General features: G+C 49.4%; 1 protein-coding gene and 1 long non-coding RNA gene across 12 annotated transcripts in view; both read right to left on the bottom strand.

Moving 5' to 3' along the window:
- Positions 1-5675: 5675 nt before the first annotated feature.
- LOC107079002 (uncharacterized) lies at positions 5676-8374 on the bottom strand. Of its 3 annotated transcripts, none has more exons than XR_011182643.1 (8): positions 8225-8374; positions 8016-8089; positions 7763-7815; positions 7171-7262; positions 7003-7047; positions 6780-6864; positions 6507-6559; positions 5676-6094 (listed from the first exon to the last, which is right to left on the bottom strand). It is a non-coding gene; the product is annotated as an uncharacterized lncRNA (long non-coding RNA). The 3 variants fall into 3 exon arrangements; XR_011182644.1 differs by having other exon boundaries at positions 7190-7262; positions 8225-8373; XR_011182645.1 differs by lacking the exon at positions 7171-7262 and having other exon boundaries at positions 8225-8371.
- A 2614-nt stretch (positions 8375-10988) lies between these two features.
- fam234a (family with sequence similarity 234 member A) overlaps positions 10989-24952 on the bottom strand; it is a 21219-nt gene continuing 7255 nt past the window's right edge. For 5 of the 9 annotated variants that reach the window (XM_015360324.2, XM_015360323.2, XM_015360322.2 and 2 more), the window contains 12 exons: positions 22569-22653; positions 21332-21709; positions 20758-20868; positions 19836-20021; positions 18739-18863; positions 18007-18139; positions 17512-17641; positions 16943-17086; positions 16234-16324; positions 15516-15668; positions 14352-14451; positions 10989-13700 (listed from right to left, as the gene is read on the bottom strand). In XM_015360324.2, the coding sequence (XP_015215810.2) occupies positions 13486-13700; positions 14352-14451; positions 15516-15668; positions 16234-16324; positions 16943-17086; positions 17512-17641; positions 18007-18139; positions 18739-18863; positions 19836-20021; positions 20758-20868; positions 21332-21590 (1647 nt within the window). In that variant the 5' untranslated portion in view covers positions 21591-21709; positions 22569-22653 and the 3' untranslated portion in view covers positions 10989-13485. The remainder of the gene's footprint in view (positions 13701-14351; positions 14452-15515; positions 15669-16233; positions 16325-16942; positions 17087-17511; positions 17642-18006; positions 18140-18738; positions 18864-19835; positions 20022-20757; positions 20869-21331; positions 21710-22568; positions 22654-24952) is intronic. The other 4 variants (XM_015360321.2, XM_015360326.2, XM_015360328.2 and 1 more) reach the window with 4 other exon arrangements.

The following is a 24952-nucleotide window of genomic DNA, read 5'->3' as shown; positions in this document are numbered from 1 at the left end:
GGGTGCGGGCGTGCGGCTCCGGCGCTGTCGCATGGCGGACGGGGGTCACGTTGACAGCTCGCGTGTGTTTGTGTGTGTGTGTGTCTCTATAATTATTAACTTTTCATTGCATGTTTGCTTTCCGTGTGTCGGGCCTGATAAGAGCGGTGCCGTCGCTTGCATTTCTCTGCTCGAGTAGTTTGACCCCCCCAGTGCAGCCTATAGCTGAAACCGGAGCGGTCAGAGAGTTCACGGTCCACCGTCCGGGGACACTGGTAACTGGACACTGCACTGACAGCCGGGAAGCGCAACTATCCTGCTTTAATAAACAGTCAGAAACAGAAACGGACTGATTTTTTTATCACTATTTTTTTTAATTACATTCCCCTTGGGAAGAAGGGGATTTATTCGGCAGTGTGTTTCCTTTCTGTAAAAGCACAGGCAGGGAGCAGAGGGCGAGATGAGCCACGCGCTACGTGACCCCCGCCGGCCGCGAGCCGGATCTGCAGCTCTCCGGCACGAGGCGGACCAGCTCCACGAGCAGAGAGCAGGCCTGATGCAGACCTTCCTCTGACACACTCGGCATCCAGCGCAGTGGCGCTTATTAACCCCCCTGTCACTGAAAAAAAACAACAACAACTTCTCTGGGGCGAAGCAGGAAATCAGAATTCATAAGCACAGCTGAAAAAAAGATCACACCCCCCGACAAGACCGAGCAGTTCTACAGGCAGGTGTTCAAGCAGAGCCCCTGTCAGGCAGCTCTGTGTCACCGGCGTCCTCTGGAGGGGAAAAGAGCGCATTATAGCCGTGAGATCATCCCGGGGTCGCAGGTACAAGGATAGAAACGCTGATTAGTGCCGGGAAAGTGAAAAGGTAAATGGGAAAGAGCAAGGAAGGGCATTCGTGGGTCTGCTGTGGTGAAGAGTAAACTGGGTGATTTAATCAAAGCCTTACTCCCGTTGTAAGGTGTCCAGTCCTGGATGGGTCAGTGTGTCTGTAGCGGGGGTGTCCAGTCCTGGAGTGGTCAGTGTGTCTGCAGATTACCCAGGTGTTTCATACATCAGCAGCACCCATACAAACAGGGTCAGAGCCCACGCTGTGCCTGCAAGCTACAGTTCTGAATCTCCGGGCTGTAGGAGACTGCAAGCCACCGCGGTTGTGTCAGCGCGGGCGGTAAGAGATCACTTCCTTTATTGTCCCAGAGGAGAAGTTTGCTTTGGAGGCAGATAAAAGACACAACACAATACACTGCACATTTAATACAACACGAGTCCATGAATAAGAAACATACATGATGAGAAAGTGAAATAAATATGAAGTGAAATACTAAATTCTCACAACTTCTGTCCTGTCTTGCCAAACGCCTTAGACCCCAGTCACGTGATCCGGGTGTTAACGTCACACAAGACCCTCACTACGGCACTGTAACCCAGCCCTCCATAGACTCGTGTATCACCACCGCCGCCTGGCGGACATTGATCGGAACTGTTACCTCCTACGGTAGTTTGATCAATAGGCTTCATTTTGTTTCTAAAGATTTCAATAAAATCCGGGCATTCTTATGTTTTTACTTGAATATCCAAACATTTTTCCGGAATCGACATATTCAAAGGTAAATTATGTTTTTGTCGGAACGGTGACCGGAAGCGAGTCACGATGATAACAGTTTTGATTCCTAAATATATGAATCACTTTTTTAACGAGAAAAAAAACTCTCAAAGACAAGAGTCCCATACAAATAGGGTCAGAGCCCACGCTGTGCCTGCAAGCTACAGTTCTGAATCTCCGGGCTGTAGGAGACTGCAAGCCACCGCAGTTGTGTCAGCGCGGGCGGTAAGAGATCACTTCCTTTATTGTCCCAGAGGAGAAGTTTGCTTTGGAGGAGATGATGTCAGCGGCTGGAGGAGGACCTGGAAGCCCGACGGTGACGGGGCACAGGAAAGGTGTGCTGGCAAGCTGTGTGTGCACAGCCTCGGACACGAGAGTGAGGCACTGAGGGGCTGTGTGGTTCTAACATGAGTGTGTCAAGGCTCAGCCCGACAGTGAGGAGCTGGAGACTGGGTGTAATGAGTGAGCCGAGTCTGAGTGTGAGAGGGAGACTCTGGAGACTCTGGTTTGTGTGAGACCCGGCCCGGAGGTGTCAGGAGATGATGTCAGGGGCTGGAGGAGGACCTGGAAGCCCGAGGGCTGGCTGGTCATGTGAGGACCAGTGGCTACAGGGGGGAGAAGGAGGCTCCTGGAGGGGTGGAGAGGAGCAGGGAGGCTCCTGGAGAGATTGAGAAGTGTCATTGAGGTGCAGGAAGGTCTGGAGGAGTAGCAGCCTCGGTTGCTGTCGTGTCGGCCTGCCAGTAAGGCAAAGAAGGCAATAGAGCAGCTCTGGTCAAACTGGATTGGTCGAGTCGAGGGCGATCCGCTGCTTCTCCCTGACAAGGACTAGCCAGAGGGTGAGAGCCGGGGGTGAAGCTCATTGAGCTCAGGACACCACGAGTGAAGAGCCTGGTGATGTGAGGGACCTGAGGCATGATCTCAGAGGAGATCAGGGGGGACAGAGGCATCAGCGAACTGTAGACTCTGAGCCTGAGATGTCCATAGTGGCAGCCACTACCCCCATGGCCTCATACACCTCTTTGCAATCAGCCAGCTTTCCTTGACTGAGTTCTTCCTCCCTGCTGCAACCACCAGCTCCCAGAGTCTGCGCCTGAGCTCTCACAGTACTTGGGAGTCTTCTACTGGACAGCATTTGGCTCTGGCACTGATCCTGCTCTAGACCTCCTTAGGAAATGGTTCATCTCCCACCAGGTAGGTCCTGACTCTGCAAAAGCACTGGTTTAATGAGTGAAGCCATCGTCTCCAGCTCCTCCTGGTGTCTGAGGTTGCGGTATAACCTTTTATCCATATATTATGCTTAGTGAATGGTCGAAACTTTAGAAATGGGAATGCACTGAGGCTGAGAAATTTGAGTTTATTTGAATATAACGTACTTCAGTACAGTGCACTAGTGTTATGCTAATGATTTAATTAGTTGCTGCAGTTAACTAGTTAAAAAGAAATAAGTTGCAGTAATACAGTGTGCACAACTTTGACATGACCCAAGATAAGCATGAAGGGATGTCATGGGAAAGTGTATTTAAAGGTTATTTACACAAAGAGTTGTGGGAGAGTGGCACAGGCAATCCAGCCATTTTGTTGAAGCCAACAGCCTCTTTACTTTTAAGCAATGGCTGCATGAGACTGTCCAATCAAACTGATAGCAGTAACCAAAAGGGCTGCATGGATCAAATACTGTCCTCTCATTTGACCTTTCTCATGTTCTTGTAACTTATTACATGAACAGATCCGCTGCATGACTAATTAGAAGAAGAAAGGTGGTAAATTGAGTGCATGATAAATGTTCACACATGAAACATCTGACTTCTTGGTGCAGAGTTAAGACAGATCAGGTTATAGAACAGTAAGTGTCCTGCAGAGAACTTTAGAGCCCACAGCTCGCCTGCATATTGCTACATTGTTTCATTCACATCATGCGGCTTTCAGATACTAATAAGGAATAAACGCACTAACTGTGATTACCCAGTAGGCTATGGGGGAAAAAAAAAGATTTGAAACTTGTAACTCATGGGGGCTTCTGTAAACACGCTCGATTTCTTTAACAAGTTTCCAGGTGGAGCCAAGAAAAAAAGCGACCTGCACCGCCAGACTGTGGCCACGCCCACTCGAATGACATCTCTCGCAGGCCACGCCCCGCGCACCTGTGCGCCAGGTTCTGCTGGAGAGAGCGGAGCTGAGTGCGTTTGTTCCGCGTCTTTTACGATTATTTTCTGTTTTTCCTTTATTTGAATATAGATAAAATTTAACTCATGTAATTATGTAGTCTAAACCTCGCAGGAAAAAGTGATAAAAATCTATCTTGCAACGAATACTTGTTAGTTTTAATGGTCTTTAAACTCTAAATTCTGTATTTGTTTGTCTTCGGGCAGGACATGTTTGGCTCAGCTGCTGCAATTATCCAAGTAAGTATAAACGTTTTACTCATTTCTTTACACGTATTTCTTTGAAATGTTTTCTGCGCTATCTAGCCTGGTGAAACGCTGTTTGCTACTAAGCAACCTTGGTTTAAATTATCTTTAAATAATCGTCTAAATACTTGTGTTCTTGTGTTTCCAGTTCGGTGTCTGCGGGCAGGACATACTTGGCTCAGCTGGTGGAATTATCGATGTAAGTATAAACCTTTTTATTCGTTTACACGTATCATTTGTTGTTGGAAATGTGATACACCTTGTCAAAAAAAGACTCAAACTAGGAGATACTAGATTTCTCCCGGGCAGGAATGGTTTTGACCCGACAAAATTGTAGGCCTGCTATTTATAGAACTCGTTTTCTGCTAAACTACGATACATTTCGGGTTTTTTGCTGTGTATAATAGATTATTCAGAAACCGTTTTGGCTTCCAAATTGCATCACGACAATTAAAACAACGGAGCCTATAAAGATATGGATTAACTTTGTATGTTAAATTAATTGTTGCAGAAAACGAATATGCTAATCGCCACACTAGCTGTATTGTTTCAGTATTTGCACTTTAAATGTACCTGTTACACCAGGCTAATCGCTTTATTGCATCTGTAAATCTTTTCAAACTGTTTCATCCTTTGAGCGCAAGAATCGATTCAGAAGATCTATCTGTCTGGGATAATTTCGAGATCCTGTTTGTAACCGAAAGTTAATTCTGATTTCTGTTGTGTTACAGGAATTGCAACGAAGTTCCAGTCTTCATTCCGGTCGCTGCCTCGACAGAAGCCTCGGTGAAACAGTAACGTGCTGTATGTTTCTGTTTTAACATGTAGTTGCTTGCAAATGTTTTCTTACTCTGTTGACTTGTAACAGTATTTGGCGTTAATGTTTGTCGTGCTTTGACACTTTGTAATTGAAATCCGTGTTAATTTTCACTTCGAAGCTTGTGCATCCGACGTATTGTAATGCTTTGTTTTGTGTGCCATATTCGTTCAATAAATTGTTGATTGAAACTTGATTTTGTTCCTTCATTTCTTGTGCAGAGTTCTGTTCCCCCCTTGGCCCTGAAAAACCCCGATGGTGGTGAGTTTTTTGGCGGAGAGATTTTGCTAATAGTTTGTGGCCACAAGGGGACACCCTATCGCTTTTTGACTTGAAAAGGTCAAAGGCTACCCCCTTTTTAAGCGTGTCCAGATTTTCCCGCCAAAAAACTTAGTATCTGGGGTTTTTCTCGGGGTGTGGTAGCAATCAAGCCGAGCCTCGCCCACCCCCCCTCATTGGAGAGGGGTAGGCGGGGGATGGCTGATTGACCGCAGCTCTAGCCAAGCCCACTCGCTCCCGGCAGGAGAGGATGGCAGGTTGGTGGTGGCTTTGGTCCCTGCAGAGAGGCAGGTCTCCCGGTGTGTGGACTTAGAAAGCTGTCAGTTGCAAGCTGTGACTGATAGGCTGAGTCCGCCCTGGGTGCCTCCTCTCTCTCGGGCCGAGGCCATCTCCAGCCTGCCTTCCCCTCCTGCTGGGAGTGAGGGGGCTTGGCTAGAGCTATCCTCCCTTCTCCTCCCCCCAGACTATCTAAAAAGGCGGGCGTCCTCGCACTTTTCCAGGTCAGTGCGATGGGGTGTCGCCTTGCGGTGCGTGGCGCACGCGCAAGACAACACTTCACACCTTCGAAAATACAGGACAAGGCAGACAATTAAATGAGTTTTTATTGCAGAATTCACAGCAAATACATTAGCGGCAGTCAACAGAAAACATGCAGGTCAAGAATAAAATACAGCACTGAATCGGGACATTACAGATCAAGCCACTGGTAACAATCAAATGTAAGAAAAAGCACACATTGTCGAGAATAAATTGCTGGAGATCGTCGGAGCACAGAGAACCAGGAGCCGCAGCACATACAATAGCAGCAGTCAACAGGAAACATGCAGGTTAACAATAACATAAATGGGTATACAAAGGGTACACTACAGATCAAGCCACGGGTATCAAAATACAATTCAAGGAAAATCACACATTGTCATGAAGAACCTGCCAAAGCACGCCGAGTTGCTGGAGTGTTTCGGAAAGGAGATCGACGGAGCGCAGAGGATCAGGAGCCGCAGAACTGAAGGCAAAAGAAAAAGGATCAAGTTAACAAGATACCGGATTTGCAGAATCGATTCACTTGAAGTTCTGAAGTCTTAACATTTTTAATAAACTGACCCAATGAAAAAACATACAAACACGCTCAAATTCAACAAGAAACCAATAGGTAACAGCATGAGAAATCACAGATACATCCCAGTCCCACTACTCCAATATTTAGAAAGTAGGTTCAGCCTATTATGAATAAAGGAATCCATAAAAAAGAACCAGCGATTTAGTGTTTCCTATTTGTATTCAGCAAAAGCACAACTAAACGAAAAGAAGTAATAACGTTAGTATAAAACCGTTCTGGTGTTAAAAAGCTGTGAAATACGTGTCGTCTTTAATACACAAATATAAACAGTATAGCGTAAGATAAGGATAAAACGTACCTCGGAAAAAAAACTTTCTAACTGGAGGCCGGTTTTTGAAATCCCTTTGTCAACTGGAGAAACAAGAAAACATACGAATTAGTACATTTAATCTTTTCTAAGGTGTATCATTCGGGAACAGAAAGCGATATTATAGCCCGATTCCGAAAGGCGGAGATACTTACAATTAGAGACAGTTACTAACTTTATACAGCAAATGACTGAATATAAATTACAGCTTTTTTCGTTAAAGGAAATAGAGCTAGAGATACCATGTCTTTAAAAAATACTTACATGAAAGGTAGTATAAGAACGCTGAATGCAGACTTTTGAAACTTCGAGAGCACGCTCAAACAGACAGGACACTCATTTCGGCGTCCTAAAACACAAATTCAACAGAAACAAATGCAATTAATAAAAGTTGCAACAACAATAGATTTTTGTCTAACTTTCCTCAAAGTAAAATTTTATTTTTTGCATTTAAAATAAGAAAAGTAGCATTAAAACGCAAACGCACCTCACGCCACAGAAACTCATCCCGCCGCCATCTTGCCGGGCGCACCTGTGAAATCAAGAGTTCTTATTTCACAATGCACAGCAAATACAATAGCAGCAGTCTACAGGAAATACGCAGGTTAAGAACAAGATAAATCGGTATCAAAATACAATTCAAGGAAAAGCACACATTGTCAAGAAGAACCTGCCAAAGCACGACGAGTTGCTGGAGTGGAGCTGGAAGGGAGATAATCGGAGCGCAGAGCAGCAGGAATCGCAGAACTGAAGGCAAAAGAAAAAGGATCAAGTCAAGAAGATATCGGATTTGGAGAATCGATTCACTTGAAGTTCTGAAGTCTATTAACTTTAATAAACTGCCCCAATAAAGAAATATACAAACATGCTAAAATGCTCTAACAAGCCACTAGGTAACTTTTAGTGTGGATCTCAGATACAACCCAGTCCCACTACTCCATTAAAAAAAATACGCTCAGCCTTACAGAAGATCCATTTTTGAAATTCTACTTCTAAATTTAAATCAAGCACCACTCATAGGGTTTATCATATTCGAGTTAACTCCACGCATTGAAAACTATCGTGCAAATATGTTGGTATTATCCATCTTTACCCAATAGATAAATAAAAGAAGCAGCGCCTTAGAGTTTCAATTTCTATTCAACAAAAGCACAAGGAAAGGAGCAGAAGTTATATAGTTAGTATAAACCCGCTGGTCGAGTTGCACAAATTCAAACAGTATAGTGCAAGGGAGAAATAGAACTTACCTTGGAAAAGCGCTTTCATAACTGGAGGTTCGTTCTTGACATGTTTTTCTCACCTGGAGAAATAAAAAAAACATACGAATGATTAAATTAAACCTTCACAATGTTTTATTTCGGAGCGGAAACCGTTATTATAGCCCGAATCCGACAAGCGGAGACTTCACAGCTACTAACTTTAAAAAGCAAATGTTTGAAAGTTAACTACAGCCTTTTTTCGTTGAAAGAAACAAACCTTATCTTATAAAAACATACTTACATGAAAGATAGTATGGGACCGCAGACTTCTAAAACTTCGAGAGCACGCTCAAACAGTACACTCATTTCAGCGTCCTAAAACACAAATTAAACAGGAACAAATTAAATTAACAAAAGTTGCAACAATTCATTTTGTCCAACTTTCCTCAAAGTGAAAATTGAGTTTTTGTATTTTAAATTAAGAAAATTAGAAATAAAACGCAAACGCACCTCACGCCGCAGAAACTCGCCCCGCCGCCATCTTGCCGGGCGCACCTGTGGAACAGGTGGACGGGGCGTGTCCGCTGAGGAAGGTCACTCTGGAGGCGGGCTCGGCTCCTGAATGACAGCTGTGCACTCGGTTACAAGGGCTCAACACTCACGGTACTGAAGATAAATAGAAACGTGAACTCACCAAATCGTACATAAAGTATATAACGGCTAAGGATTTTCAGACAACCGAATACAGTAACATTCTCCTACAAAGCTGTTCGCCAGACTCATTTAGCTTGTGGCCGGTTGATCGAATCAAGAGAAATGTGCTGGAGAGAGACCCCTGTCGCTCCTAGTTAGGACTGCACCTCTCTTTCACTGCCAGTGCCACACCTGTCCTGCAGGTGTCACAGTGGTATAAGGGGCTGCTTTTTAGAATTTAATTCCGATCTATGCATTTATAAAGGACCTAAACCCCCCTTTTTCCCTGTTTTGGAAGGCCCCGAAAATGGAGCCCCCCAAAACGGCCGGCGTGGTAGAGAACAGCCCCCTTTACAAACTCACCCCGACAGCATGAGAGCTTCACCCGGGGCTTAGGTCTCAGACTGACGGGGAGGCTCGGGGCTCGACTTTAACTCACAAGACTCTCCGGGAGTCGATCTGCTCTCCGAACTTTAGAAGTGTCCGATGGTTCAGCCTGCGGAGCCACCAGGCCGGCCACGCAGAATACCGGTCATGAGCATCTCTTATCCAGGTTAGAGGCACGTCACAGTTGCGAGACAGTGCAACTGTCAGGGATGGATTTCTGCTAGTACAACGTGCTCGTAAAATCAGAGGAACAAGCAGAGGTTTATTCCTGCTGAAAACTGAGGAAAAGAAACACAACGTTTCGGCTGTGGAATAAACGCAACCGGTCCAGCGTTTTCTAACATCTTCATCATCATCTTCTTCTTCTGCACGAAAGCTCCCGATTATTGAGACAGGACGTGTCTGAAACGGAGAATTACATTTTCCACAGCAACGCGTGTAACGTACAATACCTCCGTGATTTCACGTGTCCAGTTGGACCAAGTACGAGACAAAACAGCATTTTGCAGCTACAGGAGAAACGGCCTCCTCGGATTTTTAACAATGAAAGATGCCAACGATTGTTGTTCCTCTGCTCCTAAAAATCCCTCTGTTTTTAGGAGCAGAGGAACAACAACAAAACTAAAATTCCCACTCTTCTATAAATTGGAACGTTTATTATCATTCGTGACGTCGCTGGACTCAATCCCAGTGATCTGATTGGCTCTGGATCCTCCCATTCATAAACAAGAGGGTTTAGACCCCAGTCACATGATCTGGGTGTTTAACATCACACAAGACCCTCACTTATGCACCGTAACCCAGCCCTCCATAGACTCGTGTATCACCACCGCCGCCTGGCGGACATTGATCGGAATTGTTACCTCCTACTGTAGTTTGATCAATAGGCTTCATTTTGTTTCTAAAGATTTCACTAACGTGCGGGCTTTCTTACGTTTTTACTTTAATATCCAAACATTTTTCCGGAATCGACGTATTCAAAGCTAACAATAATAACAGTTTTGATTCCTAAATATATTAATCACTTTTTTACAAGAAAAACTCCTAAAGACTAGCGTCTTTAACGTTACCATATATTCATCTCATACACACATTCTAGGGTAATTATTTGAATGACGAAAGATTAAACAATTTAAGAGCCTCTAAATTAGCTTAGTTTGTAAAGTTCTAGCAGCAATGCCAAAAGCAAGTTTTCACGGTGACATTTCACAGTGTGGCCGCCAGGCGGAGACATTGCTACACGTGTCTATGAAGAGCTGTTTCAATGGAGCCCTTTTCAGGTTCCAGCCGTATTCCATTGTATTCCCATCTGTATCCAGTCCAGCTCCTGGCCCTGAGCCTCAGTGACACAACCGACTCCAGTCTCAGACAGACATTCTCACCAGCTTTGAATGTACTGACTGACATCAAGTTCTCATCGTAGATGTCATATAGATCAGTTTTAATTCTTCCTCAATAACCTGCTGGTTCTGACACACTTGCTCTGCAGCTGGAAAAAAACGTGTTTTCCACAGCAGTTTAAGTGCAGGTCTTTCAGCCACTATTCTGTTAACTGTGTTTTGCTGCCACAGTCCAGAACGTTTTGTCAAAACCTATTGCACACGTTCCTGCAGAAACGTGTCCCTGCCTGTCACACGTGTGTCCATTGATCTATCTGGATCAGAGATCTGTCACTTTCCAGCTGTAACTTTCAGGCCCTGACCAGTTTTAACTCTCTCTTGTTCTACACGTTTACTAAAGGCTGTATTCATCCTTTTGCAATTGATCCTGTATTGATTATTGTCTGAACTTCTGTGTACAATTGACAAGTACCCACCTTCTCATTTCAGCTCTAACAGGATACAGCTCCCGTCTCAAAACACTTTGCAAGATCATTGTGTACCAAAACCCCTGTCTGTCTTATCCTTTATTACAACATGATTGATCTGTCTGCTGGTCTGTGCTGTACATGAGGAGGAGTCACACAAGACTCTCAAGCAGGTTCCTGATCGCCCTGCTCTAGAACTGAGTGCCTCCTGCCTCCTTAACCGTGTTATACTGGGTTGTAAAGGAACTTGGGGTGACTTGCTCAGGATCAAAAGGAGTTATATACTGCATATGAAGATTAAATATACAATGCAAGTGTTGCACTAAAAAAAAAATATATTAACCAATTAAAAAAATGTCAAATGAGAAGAAAAAAAAATAGAAGCAGTAAGTCTTAAATTAAGATTTATTTCAAAATTCATAAAAACATTCACCTGTATTTAAACACCCTGCAAAGCCTTTACATATAAGTACAAATAACTAAGGAAATAAGTTCAATATGCAACCTGAATTATCGCCTTTGATTCAAGGCACAGCAGAAGAACCACTGATCGGTACCGTGTCGGATTCCTACACAGTACTGAAGCTCAATTCCGTGTCGCTAAAGAGCTCATCAGCTGTAGCAACCAAAGAGTCCGACTTCGTAGGTACGACAAAATGTTCCGAGAACCAGGTCAGTGTAAATGCTGAGAATAACTGGCTGTCTGAATTCCAACAGTTATCTCCAGTATTCTACTTACTGAAAATCAATCGATTGGTTTTATGTTCAAAATGCTGCCCTCAAGGGTCTCTAGTATTATGAATTTTTAATATAATGCCTTACAGATTGGGATAATTTGCAGAGGGAGAAAAAGAGTGGATAATGGAATTCCAGAATGCAGTGTTCTCCTATTCAGTGTCCTGTGCCAGATGTATAGATCGGAGATGCATTGTTTTTAAAGCACTGTACAGTACAAGACTGGTCCAGTGGTCAGTAGTGCTGCCTTGCAGCACTGGGTTCATTTCCAGACCTGGGGTACTATCTGCATGGGGTTGGGGGTCCAAAATCTTTCTGGTAGGTTAACTGGCATCTGGGAAAACTGGCCCTTCAGGTGAGCATGTCTGTGTGTGCCCGTTGATGGACTGGCATCCCATCCAGGGCGTACCCTGCCTTGTACTTACTGCCTGCTCGACCCTGAATTGGAAGAAGTGGTTAGAAAATGGGTGGATGTACAGTACAAAACAAATCACTCTTCCAAGTGTTGATGTTCGCTGGTCAGACATCACCATTCACCCTGCCCCTGAGTCCTGGATGGGCCCGGAAACCGTGCAGTTTAGATATTTAGACAAAAACCTTTAAGCATCAGGACAAAAGAAATAACATCCAAGCCACATACTGCAAATGCACCTCTTTAAAAAGCCCTTTTCAAATTTATTAGAACAAATATTTCTCTCAATTTCAGAGGGGGAAACAAAAAACAGAAAAAGAATTTTACAGTATATAATTCCCCCATCTGGTCTCTTTCAGAGTCTACACACCACTACATTTTTGAAACTCAATATATTGACATTTTCAGAAGCAAACTAAATACATTTTAAAGCAATCCAGCTCTGAAAAGCTGTATTTATATTGCTCATTGAATCAAGCAAACAACAGCTTGACTACAACAAATTCTAAACTTTTACAGAACCATCATGTCAAAATAAATAACAGCAAACAGCCATGCAGTGGAACCGTGCTCAGGGAACAGTCCGAGGCCAGCAGGACACCGTAAAGACTAAAGATGGATTTACATACTAGTACTCTCTAAACCAGTTCTGGAATGCAGTTAAAACCTGCTGTGAGGCCATCGCTGCTTCTTCAAAAGTACACATTCCCCATCTGCTGGGGGCTTTGCTAGTTTGTGCATCATCCTTATTGTTTGATAGCTTTTTGGTATTGCACAAAGATAATATTTATAGATTGCTTCATTTTCATAGCTTTGTACTGTATTAATGTACAGACAGCCATACAAATCACAGTTAGACTGACTACATCATAAGCAGGGTATAGCATTCAATATGTCCTGTGGCCCACACTGGGATTATTCCTGTTGGAGTGACGCAGGTCTGAAAGAGACTGGTTGACAGGGTACAGGGGTGGAGAATCAGGACTCAAGGAGACATGCCGAGAGCGACCCCAAGCGCTCCTTGCATCCCCTCGCCAAGTTTCTGGGTTGTACATCTGCCAAACCAAGACAACACGCCCATACACACAAAACCCCTCCAATCAAAGCACACTCACACAACAAGAAAACAGCACTGCAGAATATTTCTCTCCCTCTAGAAACAACGCAGCAGCTTTTTGATCCAAATTCAAGAGGAAAAAAAAACGTGAAGGTAAAAGGATTGCCAAGGAAATGATGAAAAGTCCTTTGTGGTTCTGAAAAAAAAAAAGACTCCAACCGATCTGCAAATCAGTGGATTAACTCGTTCTGCTGGTAAATTTTCTTTGGTATTAGTTTTTCCCCCCACCAAATGCTTCTCCTACAAAGTTTCCTTTCCAACACCTCGGATAGAATATCCACACTTCCCAACACCGCAGCCCACCGCAGAGGTCTGGACTTGCGGCAGCCGTCAGCGGTTGTGCCATTTAGATCCAAGATGGCCCCCCGCCCTGTCCACAACACAGCATCAAGAAAAAAACGCACAGTAGCTCGTGCAGCTTTTAAAACGTCTGCAGCTCGCTAGAAGACAGGAAGAATCAGCGTTAATTGAAAGCCGCTCCCGGCAGCTGAACATCATCGCCCTCTGTGATCGGGGGACGCTGGGAAGTCCCGGGACCTGCGCTTGGCCCCGGTGGGGGCCGTCGGCGTGTTTCGGACGGCCCCGGTAGCGATGGGCGTTGGGGGGGCCCGCGCTCCTCATCAGTGGTCTTGCTTGAAGCGCAGGTTGTTGAAGAAATCCCGGACTTCCTGGTCTCTGCTGGGACCGCCGCCCCCGCGGAGCCACAGCACCCGGCTCTCCGGGACGTCGTCCTTCAGCTTGCGCTTGGCCAGCGTCACCTCGCCCGCCGCGCCCTGCCCCTCCGGCCCCGTCAGCAGCACCAGGCAGGCGTGCCGGCCCTTCTCGAACAGCGCCGCTGAAACGAGCCAGGGATCGCGGGTGAGGAAAGCGGTTTTGTCTGGGAGTTTCACAGGGCACCCAGGGCACGTCCTGCCCGTGCCATCGCAGGAAACAAACTGGCAGTGGAATTCAGTATCGTGCGTATTCTGAGGACTGCAGATGAATGGGGGACAGGAGACTAAAGGCTGTCTAGGATTGGTTAAGACAGTGCCACTCAGAAATGCAGCGACCTCTGGGACTACATGTAGACGTGCTGTGAAAGGATGACTCTCGGGACAATCGGAATACGGAACGAATCTGGATTGATTATCAGCAGCTGGCTCAAAGGCAGCTCCGCTGGCTTTCACCCTCCAGCTGTCTTCATACCTAACAGGTTTACAACCCACAGGAGCCACTGCAGGAGAGAAGTACTGAATGGGTCTTTCAGCAGCTTATATACGGGTCAGGCAACGTTTCCCAGGGTGATAAGGCACGCATTCAGTAATTCTCCAGTTTCTCTGGCCTTGGTCTCCGACTAATGTTTTGATACTCCGGAACACTTATTCCTGCCATCCGGCCTCTTTTTTTTAAATGAACGTGCTGGGTGTGTGTGGGAAACCTCGCGATCGGAGCCCGGATCTGCGGCTGCCAGGCGGACCGCGGAGAGAGGCCCAGGAGCCACACCTACCCTTGAAGGCCGCGATGGGGTCGGGGGTGCTGCTCTTCTCCAGGAGCGCGTCGGGCTGGGAAGGGTGTAGCATGTACATGAAGCGTTCCTTCGGGGATGCCTGTCGGATGAAAGAAACGGAGCACAGCGTGACACGTGAGAATGAGAGAGAGAGAGAGAGACAAGGGCCGAAGAAGGAGGCTGTCGCGTTCCGGGACGCGAGAGAGGACACGCCCACCTGCGGAGAATGAGCTCCCTGTGGGCGGGGCTCCCTTCCAGAAAGCGAACGAGCAAACTAGGTTCCGCACCGGAAGCAGATTCTGGGAAAGGGATCTTAGAGCCATGAGACCCTACGGCCCCCTGACCTGACCTCGGCACAAGTCACCCAGCTGGGGTGCCGGAGCCGACACACTTCCTCTGGGAAGCTGCTCCGATCAGGACACGACTGTTCTACACACAGGGCGGCTGGCGTCTGGGACAAGGCGTCTGGCATGCTGCTGAAGCCCTCTCCACCACTTCCTTCACACACAGGCTTGTTTTTAAGACTCATCTCGGCCCACCTAGCAGAATCCGGGTGAGCTTGCGGGTGGGCTTAAAGATATGATTATTATTAATTATTATTATTATTATTAATTGCTTCCACTTATATAGCGCTTTTCTGGACACTCCACTCAAAGCACTTTACAGGTAATGGGGACTCCCCTCCACCACCACCAATGTGCAGCCCCACCTGGATGGTGCGACGGCAGCCATAGTGCGCCAGAACGCTCCCCACACATCAGCTATCAGTGGGAAGGAGAGCAGAGTGATGAAGCCAGTTCATAGAGGGGGAGTATTAGGAGGCCATGATTGGTAAGGGCCAACGGGAAATTTGGCCAGGACGCCGGGGTTACACCCCTACTCTTTTCGAGAAACGCCCTGGGATTTTTAATGACCACAGAGAGTCAGCACCTCGGTTTTACGTCTCATCCGAAGGACGGCGCCTGTTTACAGTATAGTGTCCCCGTCACTATACTGGGGCATTAGGACCCACATGGACCGCAGGGTGAGCGCCCCCTGCTGGCCCCACTAACACCTCTTCCAAGACGGCCTCCTCTTGTCGGCAGCCTCTCTTATATAGGTGGAAGTGGTCAGTTTGTACTGCCCCCTGCAGGGCGGGCACCTCGCCCAGGCTGCTGTACTCACAGAGGTGCCGTTCCCCCTGGCCGCGGCTCCCCAGAACACGAACACCGAGTTGTAGCTGAGCGTGTTGACGGAGGCTGGTCTGGGGCTGCCGGCCCGGTGAACCATCGTCTCTTCCCACAGCACGGCCCCTGAACTCCCATCCAGGATCAGGACCTGGAACACAGGAACACGCCCAGCAGCAATGCCCTGGTCAGACTGAGGGTCCAGCGTGCAGCCCGAGCACAAGGCACACGGGTCCTTCCGGAAGACACCGCAGCTACACAATCCACACCTGGCTCACAAGGTGTCTCTTTGTCGTGTCTTCTCCAAGCTTTTTAGACCTCCCACGATCTGAAAGCTCATCGCACTGGCTCCCGTTTCGCTTCTCATATAAGTGTGTTTGTTATGACAAAAATAACCTCTCACGACGACCAAAAAAAAAAGGGTTCAAATAACGACAACAAAAAAATCCCTTTTATGGGAAAAAAAAAGCTGGCAGAGAATCACATGCCACAGAAATCGCCAGAGGGCCCGGGCGTGGATATTTTTAACAGGCAGGGGTGGAGACAGGCCCGTGGTGAGGCCAGCAGCGCTGGGGGGGGTTTGGGGGAAGGGATTGCAATACCACAGCTCGCCAGCAGATGTCGAAAGAGGTGCCCTGCCTGCGCCGTCGGATTCACGTCTGTTCAGCATGACTTGCAATATCGCCTCGCCTTTCGTTCCGTCTCAGGGCACTGACCTTCTTCATGCCGTGGCCAACGTCCGCTTCAATCACCACATCAGGGGTCTCATCCCTGCTGTCACGGCTGAAGTATCCAAAAGACGGTTCACTAGAAAAAGGAAACGTAGGAAAAGAAAAGGAATGTGTAGACTGGAAATCCGGAGGAGCAGACGCGGAAAATTTGTTCTGATGAATGCGAGACTCCCTCACAGAGGCGATGTGGCCAAGCCCCAGCACGGTGCCCAGCTGGACGGACTTTCTAGTTACTAATTACCCACCTACAGTGTTTGGCTGAGTAACCTATAAAGAGGATTACCCATCCATGCGTTTACACAGCTGTGTATTTTACTAGAGCAGTTCAGGTTCACATTCTTGCTCAGGGGTACAACAGCAGTGTCTCACCTGGGAGCCGAGCCCACAACCCTCCAGTTATGAGTCCAGGACCCCGACCAGTGCTCCACAGTGCTGCCCACAGTGAAGCCCCACACCACACCACAGTGCCCCGACATGCCAGGCTTGTGTCACTAACAGCTCCCTGCGAGGTAGGCTTGCTCCCTGGCCTCCAAGCGGGTGGTGCAGTGCCGATATTCTCCGCCCGAGGGCAAAGGGCGTTCCTGGCGCTCCAGTGTCCCTCTTTGTGGCTTGGGTGCAGCGCTGCACCAGCGCAGGCATGGCAGAGGGTGGGGCGAAACAGCAGGGGCTCCCCGGTTCCACGCGCTGCGCCTACCTCAGCACGCCGCTGGCGTTGACCGTCCACTGCGTCTCCAGGCTCTGCCCGTGGATCATCCTGGTCTGCTCCGCGGTGACCACCAGCAAGTGCGGGACCCCACTCCTCTGCGCCGCCTTCGTGAGGTAGCGCACCGAGCTGGACCTGCAGGGGGGCGGTGTCGAGCCGCTCAGCAGGATGCATAGAGCAGCATGCATCCGCCACCCAGCACTTCGCCCGTTAATGGCTGCTCAGTGTACGGGGAGGCCTCCGAAATTTCCCCTCCCCCAGAACGGGTGCGGGAGACGAGCTCCGACACAGGTTCGCACTTCAGTGACTGCATTCTCAAATCACCGCGCCCCAGATCAATGCAGTCATGTCCGCTTTGATCCTGCTGCTCTCTTTCTTTCATCTAAGACGAAGCAGTGGCTTCATGCAGGCACACAACGGTATTAGGTTTTGCAGGCAAAGGAACTGGAACACAGATAAATCAGGGCAAAGACGGCCTTCCCTGTGCCCCTTTCACGCCGCTACACAAAGGAAAATAGCATCATGGAGAAAGCCTGCCTCGGCGCTGGCTGACACCTCACCTGTCCACGGGCACAAGCCCCCCTGGGCCGGCCTTGGCCTCCCACTGCGAGTCCGTCTTCAGCCTCGTCTCGCTGCCCTCCTCCGCCTGGGCGGCGATGGTCCTCAGCGCGTACCCCTGCACCCCAGATCCTATCACACAGCACAGGGAGCGGGGCAGCAAGCAGTCGTGCGATAAGGTCAGAAATCATCACGGAGTCGTGCCGAGAGAACTCACCTTGCCTGTGATAACTCGGTTATTCTTTAACTGATCACCACAAGCAAAGCTTTTTTTTTCTACTAAGCTTTAGCAGGGGGTGAAACAGGTGACAAATTACACACATACAAAAACCCTAAACAAAAGGTGTTTGTTCCTTAAATCAATACCTGCCAGGTTGTGGTTTATCTAATCATCGGACACGAGGTATGCTTTATTTTTCAGTCTGAGAACAGGAAGGCTGGCGTGACAAGATCCTCGTGACCGTGCCACTAGTCCAGCCCCGCAGTAGGGTGCTCACCGGTCTGGAGAAGCACGTAGGGGGCGCCCCGTTCGGTCGTGTGTAGGAGGTGTCCCGATACTGCTTCCTGTTCCAGGACCACCTCCGCGCCCATCCCGCTGCCCGTTTTACCCGACAGAATGATGGCCTTCGTCTGCGGGGGCACGGAAAGGAAAGGGAGAATCAGGAGAAGGTCTCGGCAGCTGGAGACCGAACACACAGCACACAGGGCAGAGCACGATCGCTCCGCCCCCAAGAGGTGCCCAGGCTTCACTCGTGCTCCTGGTCAGCCCAATTCAGGCAGGACACCCCAGCCCTGCTCACAGGGGCCCCATGAGCCCCAGTATCTCACTCAAGTTGCCCCAGCTGTCGTCTCTGCTACCGCAGGGACAACCACTCTTGCTTTCACCTGTGACACGGCTGGAGATTTTACACTAACTGCAAGAATCCGCAGGTCCAACACCACAGGACCAAAATCAATTTAACAGGTTCCATTGGGGAAGAAGAGTCGGATGACTGAGAGCTCAGTTGAATTGGACACCTGCAGACCCTGGCTGGGGCATCCGATCCCTGAGCAAACAGAACCGATCACGTTATCACAGTGTCGACCCGGCCCGGTTGTTCTATGGATGCTAATCTTGTCACTATTGGTACCACGCGGTTCTTTTCAGCAACAGGAGGGAGGGACCGAGCAGCTGCTGGTCTCTCATTCCTGGCCCTCGCCAATCCCCTGCCTCTCTTCGATTTCATTACCATGTTCTGGGTCACTCCGATCAGGACCACGTCCTGCACCGCGTCCCCATCCAGGTCCGGAGCAGTCAGAACCGGGAGCTGGAGGTCCAGCCCTGGAGGCCCGGGCACGGTCCACAACACCTGTCCTTGAGAGCAGAAACACACAGCATCACACAGCGACGTCCTCCCACACGTCCCCCCCCCAGCACTGCCCTGCAGCTCACTGCTCCTCACGCGGCCCCCCCTGAGCCCCAGAGCTGCTGCCTGCACACTCAGCGCCCTGCAGACTGCTGGGAACAGCTGCCAGGGGAAGGCTTCTCGTCTGTCCTCCTGACTTTATTCTCACAGATCAGACGGATGCCGATGGACAGTGAGCTCCCCACACATCGGTTTTATTAGGAACACAAACGAAGGTTACAAGCGAGGGGCCCCTCTGGCCTGTGTGGCAGTGTAACAGTGTGGAGTTCTGGCTGCCTTTTCACCGGCGGAGGTTCGGCCCCTCTGGCTGAGGTAGAGAGCCCATGTGTAGCCACTCGCAGTTGTGGTGCCGATACACCTTCTCTCTTGGAATTAGCCAGAGAGGGGACAGCTAGAGGGACCTCTAGTGGCGCACAGTGGGAGATCCCTTCCCACTGAGATCCTGGGATTAATTCGCGACTTCGACGGACGGCTGATTCTCAAATGGATCCAGAGGAAACTTCAACCACCTGGCTGGGCAGCTTGTTCCACACTCCCCCACGGACTCTTTGCGTAAAGACGCGTCTGAAATTATGACCCTTTTGAACATGATGTGAACCCCCCCCGCTGAAAACGGCGCACGGGCGTAAACATTCGGGGGCACGTTGAAGGCTGCGCAGGACCGCCGTGCCGCGGGACGGAAATGACAGAACCGCTGGCGTCGCGAAGGGCACAGGAGGCGAGATCAGCGAGTTAAAAGCAAAATAATCACATAATCAGCAGGTTGTGTGGTTTCAGTCTGCTCACATTACGCTGAAAGGGACAGCAGCCGATCCAGAAAAATAAAAGGAATCTTTTACACTGAGAAGTCATCGCTGTCCAATGTCTGACTGAGGAACCCCCTTGCCCGTGCGGACCTCAGCGCAGCCCAGGCGCCCTACCTCGGTGCTGGTCGACGGCCGTCAGGAAGCTGGAGTGCGAAACCAGGCAGCCTGCCGTGTCCGGCCCCCCCAGCCCCTCCACGCCACACTGCGCCCAGCGCAGCTCCGCCTCCAGGGGGCGCTCCCACAGCGGGCTGCCGTTTGTCCCCGACGCCGCGGCCAAGACCACGCAAGGGGAGGACAGATCTGCAACACACACACACACACACACACACAAGGACCAGGGGAGCAGTGGTCAGAACACAGATCAGGGACAGCGCGCGGTCCGGCAGCGGGCACATCGGTAGCCGCGATGCGCCCGCTCAGCTGACACGGCTAGCGATCGCCCTGCTGAAGGCGCTAGCTTGGAGGCGAAATGAGGAAACTGATATTTCCCACATCTCCTGTTCCACACCTGGCATTGGTGTGGTGTGGCTTATGGACTGTACATACGCCAGTGAAAGAGTTCATGGGTGAGCCAGGCTCTAGGACAGGGTCTCACAGTACTGGGCTTGGAGTAACCCAGGCCCTCTCCATTCTGGGGTCTCGCAGTGCATAGGGAAGGCACAGGGATACTCTATGCCCACGGCTGGGAATCCCTTGGAGAATCAGATGACTGCTGACTTTGTAAAGGGGGCAAGACAGCTTACTGATTTTCTGATTTTTAACTGTGCTTTTTTTTTGCCCAGAGACAGACACACCTGTTTACTGACATTGCTGATGCACTGGGAGGCCCCCGGGGAGTCTACTGCTGTGGGAACAATTCTATTGACTAGAGTTCTAAACAATTCGACTGCAAACACAGCGGCTGCGCGTCCTCTCTCGCTTCATTCTCACATCGGAAATGACCTGTCTGATTCCAAGCAAGCGCTCCAATCTAAACAACCCGTTTTGCGTTGTACATTCACAGAGAGAGAGAGAAAAGGTTTTTTTTTTCTCTTACTCTTATCGCTGCACGTTGTATTCAGGCTGCCAGTCGAGTCCTTGTAGGCAAAAACCACGTCCATAACTTTGTCTCTGTTGACGTCCATTATTGCCAGAAAGTTGTACGCTCCTGTTTAAGGATAAAAAAAAAGATGCGTTTCAGACAGAGAACAACACAAAGAAGCCCCTTTTGCACAGAAAGCTACTCAAGATGACATGAGCAGACTGTGGCTCTCATAAATCACCAGCACCTAAGCTCAGTTCTGGAGAGCGACAGTGAGTAGCCTTTCAGTCCCAGCAGGCCATGTTGACCTCACTGAACCAATCGGTGGCCTAATTAGGCAATTAGGCTCACTTGATCTTTAATATACAGTTAAACACCCCTGTGAAACCTGAGGGATGCACGACCAGGAGTGAGACAACAGACGTGGACAAGCACACTTTCAACACAGAATGCCAACCAGCAGAATCCACTGCTGGAGCAGCAGCGATCCGCACACGCGATCCGTACACGCACACGCGATCCGTACACGCACACGCGATCCGCACACGCGATCCGCACACGCGATCCGCACACTGTCCTCGCGGCTCACCAGCGTCGGCGAAGGTCCTGTTCCAGGTCCGCAGTGAGACGGCCCGCACGGGGCAGGGGATGATGAAGGAGAAGGCGAAGACGATGGCGAGGCAGAGGAAGAGCGAGAGGAAGAAGGCAGCCGTGCGCCAGTGGGACAGGCGCGAGAGGCCCGAGCCGGCCCGGCAGCCCCCCTGCTTCTTCTGGGGGGCTGGCGGGCCCTCCCTCTCCTCCGCCTTCAGGGGCTGGGCCTCGGCCACGCTGCTGGCGCTGTCCGACATCTTCTCAGCGCATCACAGCCGCAGGGTCCGCGCGGGGCGTCGGGGAGAGCCTGGCACTCGGGGGCACAGCTCCGTCTGCTGCCCCTGCAGGTCTCGGCCTCGCGTGCTTGACGGGACTACTGGGAACACGGGCACAGAGAACACAGAAAAATAACTTTTCAAAGCTAAGCTTCAACAGAGCCTGGAGTAACTGAGAAGGTTTTGAAGTACCATATCCCAGCTGCATTCCAGGAGCTCCTTCAGAAATGCTGGACTTACAGTACAGGCCGCCTCACCTTGCTGGGAATTACACAGCAAGCCTTGGGAATTACACATTTTCCTTCTTGTGACAAACCGCTGCATGGGTGGTATACAAGAATACAAATACTACTGTATGTATGAAAGTGTCTTTGGGATCTGACGGCCCTGTTTTTTCATTTTAATATTTTAATATTCAGTCCTGTGATCCAGAGCCAAATCAGCCCTCTCCCCAGCCTGACCAACCTGTGTGCAGCTCGGCTGCTCTCCACTGGATGCGGCCTCCCTTAAACTGTGAAGATGGTCACAAAAAAGTCTCCTCATTACCCCTCCTTGCTGGTCCCTGTGTACAATTCCTAGGCACAGCAGGTGTTAAGGTGTGTGTGCCCATATCTCCCAGTGGGGAAAAGAAACAAAGGTCCTGCACCACTTTTGCAGGACGCATCTGCGTTTGTACATGACCTCCAGACACCTTGAAGACCCCATTCGGACGCCAGTGCAGAAATCACACTTCATGCTCCTCCTTACACCTGGAAGTACTTAAGAGTGTCTGCTGTCTAAAGCGTGCAGCTACTGTGTACTCCAGAACATGGCCATGCTTGGATCAGCCAGCGTGTTGTCATTATGGAGCAAAACAGCAAAGGAGTGATTATCTCTGTGGGATCTGTGTGTAATTTCAGGTCAGGTGGTTTAGTATCCTACGCCTGCAGAGGAATTGGCACAGACAGCCCTGTGACTCACCTCAGAACACCCGGCAGCTGAGCGAGGTAGGGATTAATTCCAGTCCGTGGTAGGTCAGCCTTTCCAAGTGTGAAAGAAAGCAGCCCTGCACACAGGAAGAAAAACACAGGACCTTCTCCATATCAGGGTCGAAATACGGCCTGTGAGGCAGACAGGACCCGAACCCGGTGCCAGACAGAAAGCTGAGGCAGGGGAACTGCACTCTGGTGTCTTTTAGATGTCGTCAAATGAGAAACACACAAAAAGGAAAACTTCAGGTCAGAAATTTGCAGAACAGAGCCTGAACAAACTGATCCAGGAATCACTACAGTCGCATACAGCTGAGTATAAACCAAAGGTCTGTAACAGAACAAGCTTCTACTCCAGCTGAAGCCTGGTAAGGTGAATGATCAGACAGGAATGTATGTAGATCTTACCGATTAACTGATTGCTGTTGATGACGGACAGTTTTACAACCTGCTTGTGACCAACTACTGCATCTCCTGGTGTTATCTCCCATCATTACCGTAATAAGTAAAGATCAGATCAAGGCTGCACAGGCTGTGCTACTGAGCCCTCTGCATTCAGGCTGTATGATGCAATGTCATAGCATTTTTTATCTATAATCGTGTAATAAAAATCTCTGTTTCCCCCAATACCTAAGTTTTCCCAAGCTCAACTATTTTAAGTACAGTGCCTCCCCTTTTTTATGATGTTCTTTATCAAGTTCAACAGGAACTATCAAAAGTGCGCAGGCAGCGATAACGTTCAACACTTATTGAAACCCGGGCCAGCAAAGCGCAAATCAGCTGCCCTACAAAAATTACACAAGGCTGGAAGGGCGTGATCTGAACAGCATTCGAGTGGAGAAAGTGTTTCATCGTCACGCCTGGTGTTAGAAAGGTAAAACGGCCACAGTGCATGTCTGTGGAAGGGGGAAAAGGGAGTGCTGAGACTATCACTGAACAGCCGATACGTACTGTTTACCCTTCTTCAGTCGGATGGCCCGAGACGCTCCTGTGTTATTTAAAGCACAGCCTCAGGTGCCACAGCTCAGGGCTGAATGAGCTGCAGCTCCCTAGGCTGAAGCCACCCGGAGCACCACTCTGCTCTGGAGCAAGTCTCCAGCTGGCGGAACATTCCAGCTCCACACTTGCTCTTTAAGATTAAAGCCGACAGAGACAGCTTGTGCAGCAGACAGGAACCATGTGCCCTGCTTGTTCTGCATCTCCTTTTAAAGGAGATGCTGGGTTTTGCTTCCCGGGGATCTGGCAATTTAAGAGCTGGAAAATGGCCTGGAGGCTGAAAGAAGATGCTTACTGTTGGTAGCGGCGCCACTGGGAATTACTGTAGGTAGGTGATAGGTGTGGTTCAAATTGCTCTTGCCATCTTGAAAAGAGAAAGCCGACACTGAATATGCCTCTGCACAAAGCCATTCATGCCTACCAATGTGCAAACAGAAAGACTGCACAGGCACGCAGAGCACCTGGGAGCTGGAAACTGCAATAAACCCTCCTGCGCCCCTCCACTATCCTGGAACGCAGCACGCCCCCTGGGCTGGAGGAAATTATGCAACTGCCAGGCGGATGTTATTTTTAAAAAAAGTAAAAACATCGTAAAACCCGAGCACAGGCAGCGAGGAACGGACGAGGCCGACCGAAGCTGGTAATTTTCCACAACAGTAAAGCAGCCAATAAGAATAAAAGACTTGGTCGGGTGATGAACAAAGCCTCCTTGAACACTGGCTGCAGCTCTCAGCACGGCTCAGTCACAGCGCGTCTGTCTGGCCCTACCCTTGCACTGCCTGCGCTAAGGAAGACTGATGTCCTCGATTAGCAGGGGGCTAGGAGCTCGCCAGCCCTCGGCTGCGCCGTTAGTGCCGAACGCTCCCCCCGTTTTCTCTGTTAGAGACGCTGACACCAGCCACAGCAGGGCTACGTTTCAACTCAATTCAATTGATTTTTATATAGTGCCTTTCACAACAAGGCTTAACAACGCAAGTGACCAAGCATGTGGATACAGAACAGAAAAGACCAGAAGACAATGGAGGAGAGGAACCAAAAACTCCTTAGTAAGGAGAAAAAGAATCTCTAGGGGTCGAGGGTTCCCCTTCCCCACCCTGTTGGGATGGCGAGACCTCATTCTCCACCCTCGCAGCCGCTCGGGCCGCAAAACACAATGCGTCCCCCCCCAAGACACCCCAAATTATCCGCCTCCTCCTCGCTTCCCACCACCACATGTACTTCATCCCCCCCAGCCCCGAGCAGCGGAGCAGCGGAGCAGCGGAGCGCACAGGGCACCGCAACAAGAGAGACCCAGCACTCAGCCCTCTGGAGTCGAGCGCCCTGCCTCCCTCACTCTTCTGAGCACACAAACAAACAGATTGCCCACAGAGCAGACGGCGG

This window comes from Lepisosteus oculatus, chromosome 19 (genome assembly GCF_040954835.1).
Source record: "Lepisosteus oculatus isolate fLepOcu1 chromosome 19, fLepOcu1.hap2, whole genome shotgun sequence".
In the NCBI taxonomy this organism is placed as follows: domain Eukaryota; kingdom Metazoa; phylum Chordata; class Actinopteri; order Semionotiformes; family Lepisosteidae; genus Lepisosteus; species Lepisosteus oculatus.
This window is presented reverse-complemented; position numbering and strand designations above follow the sequence as displayed.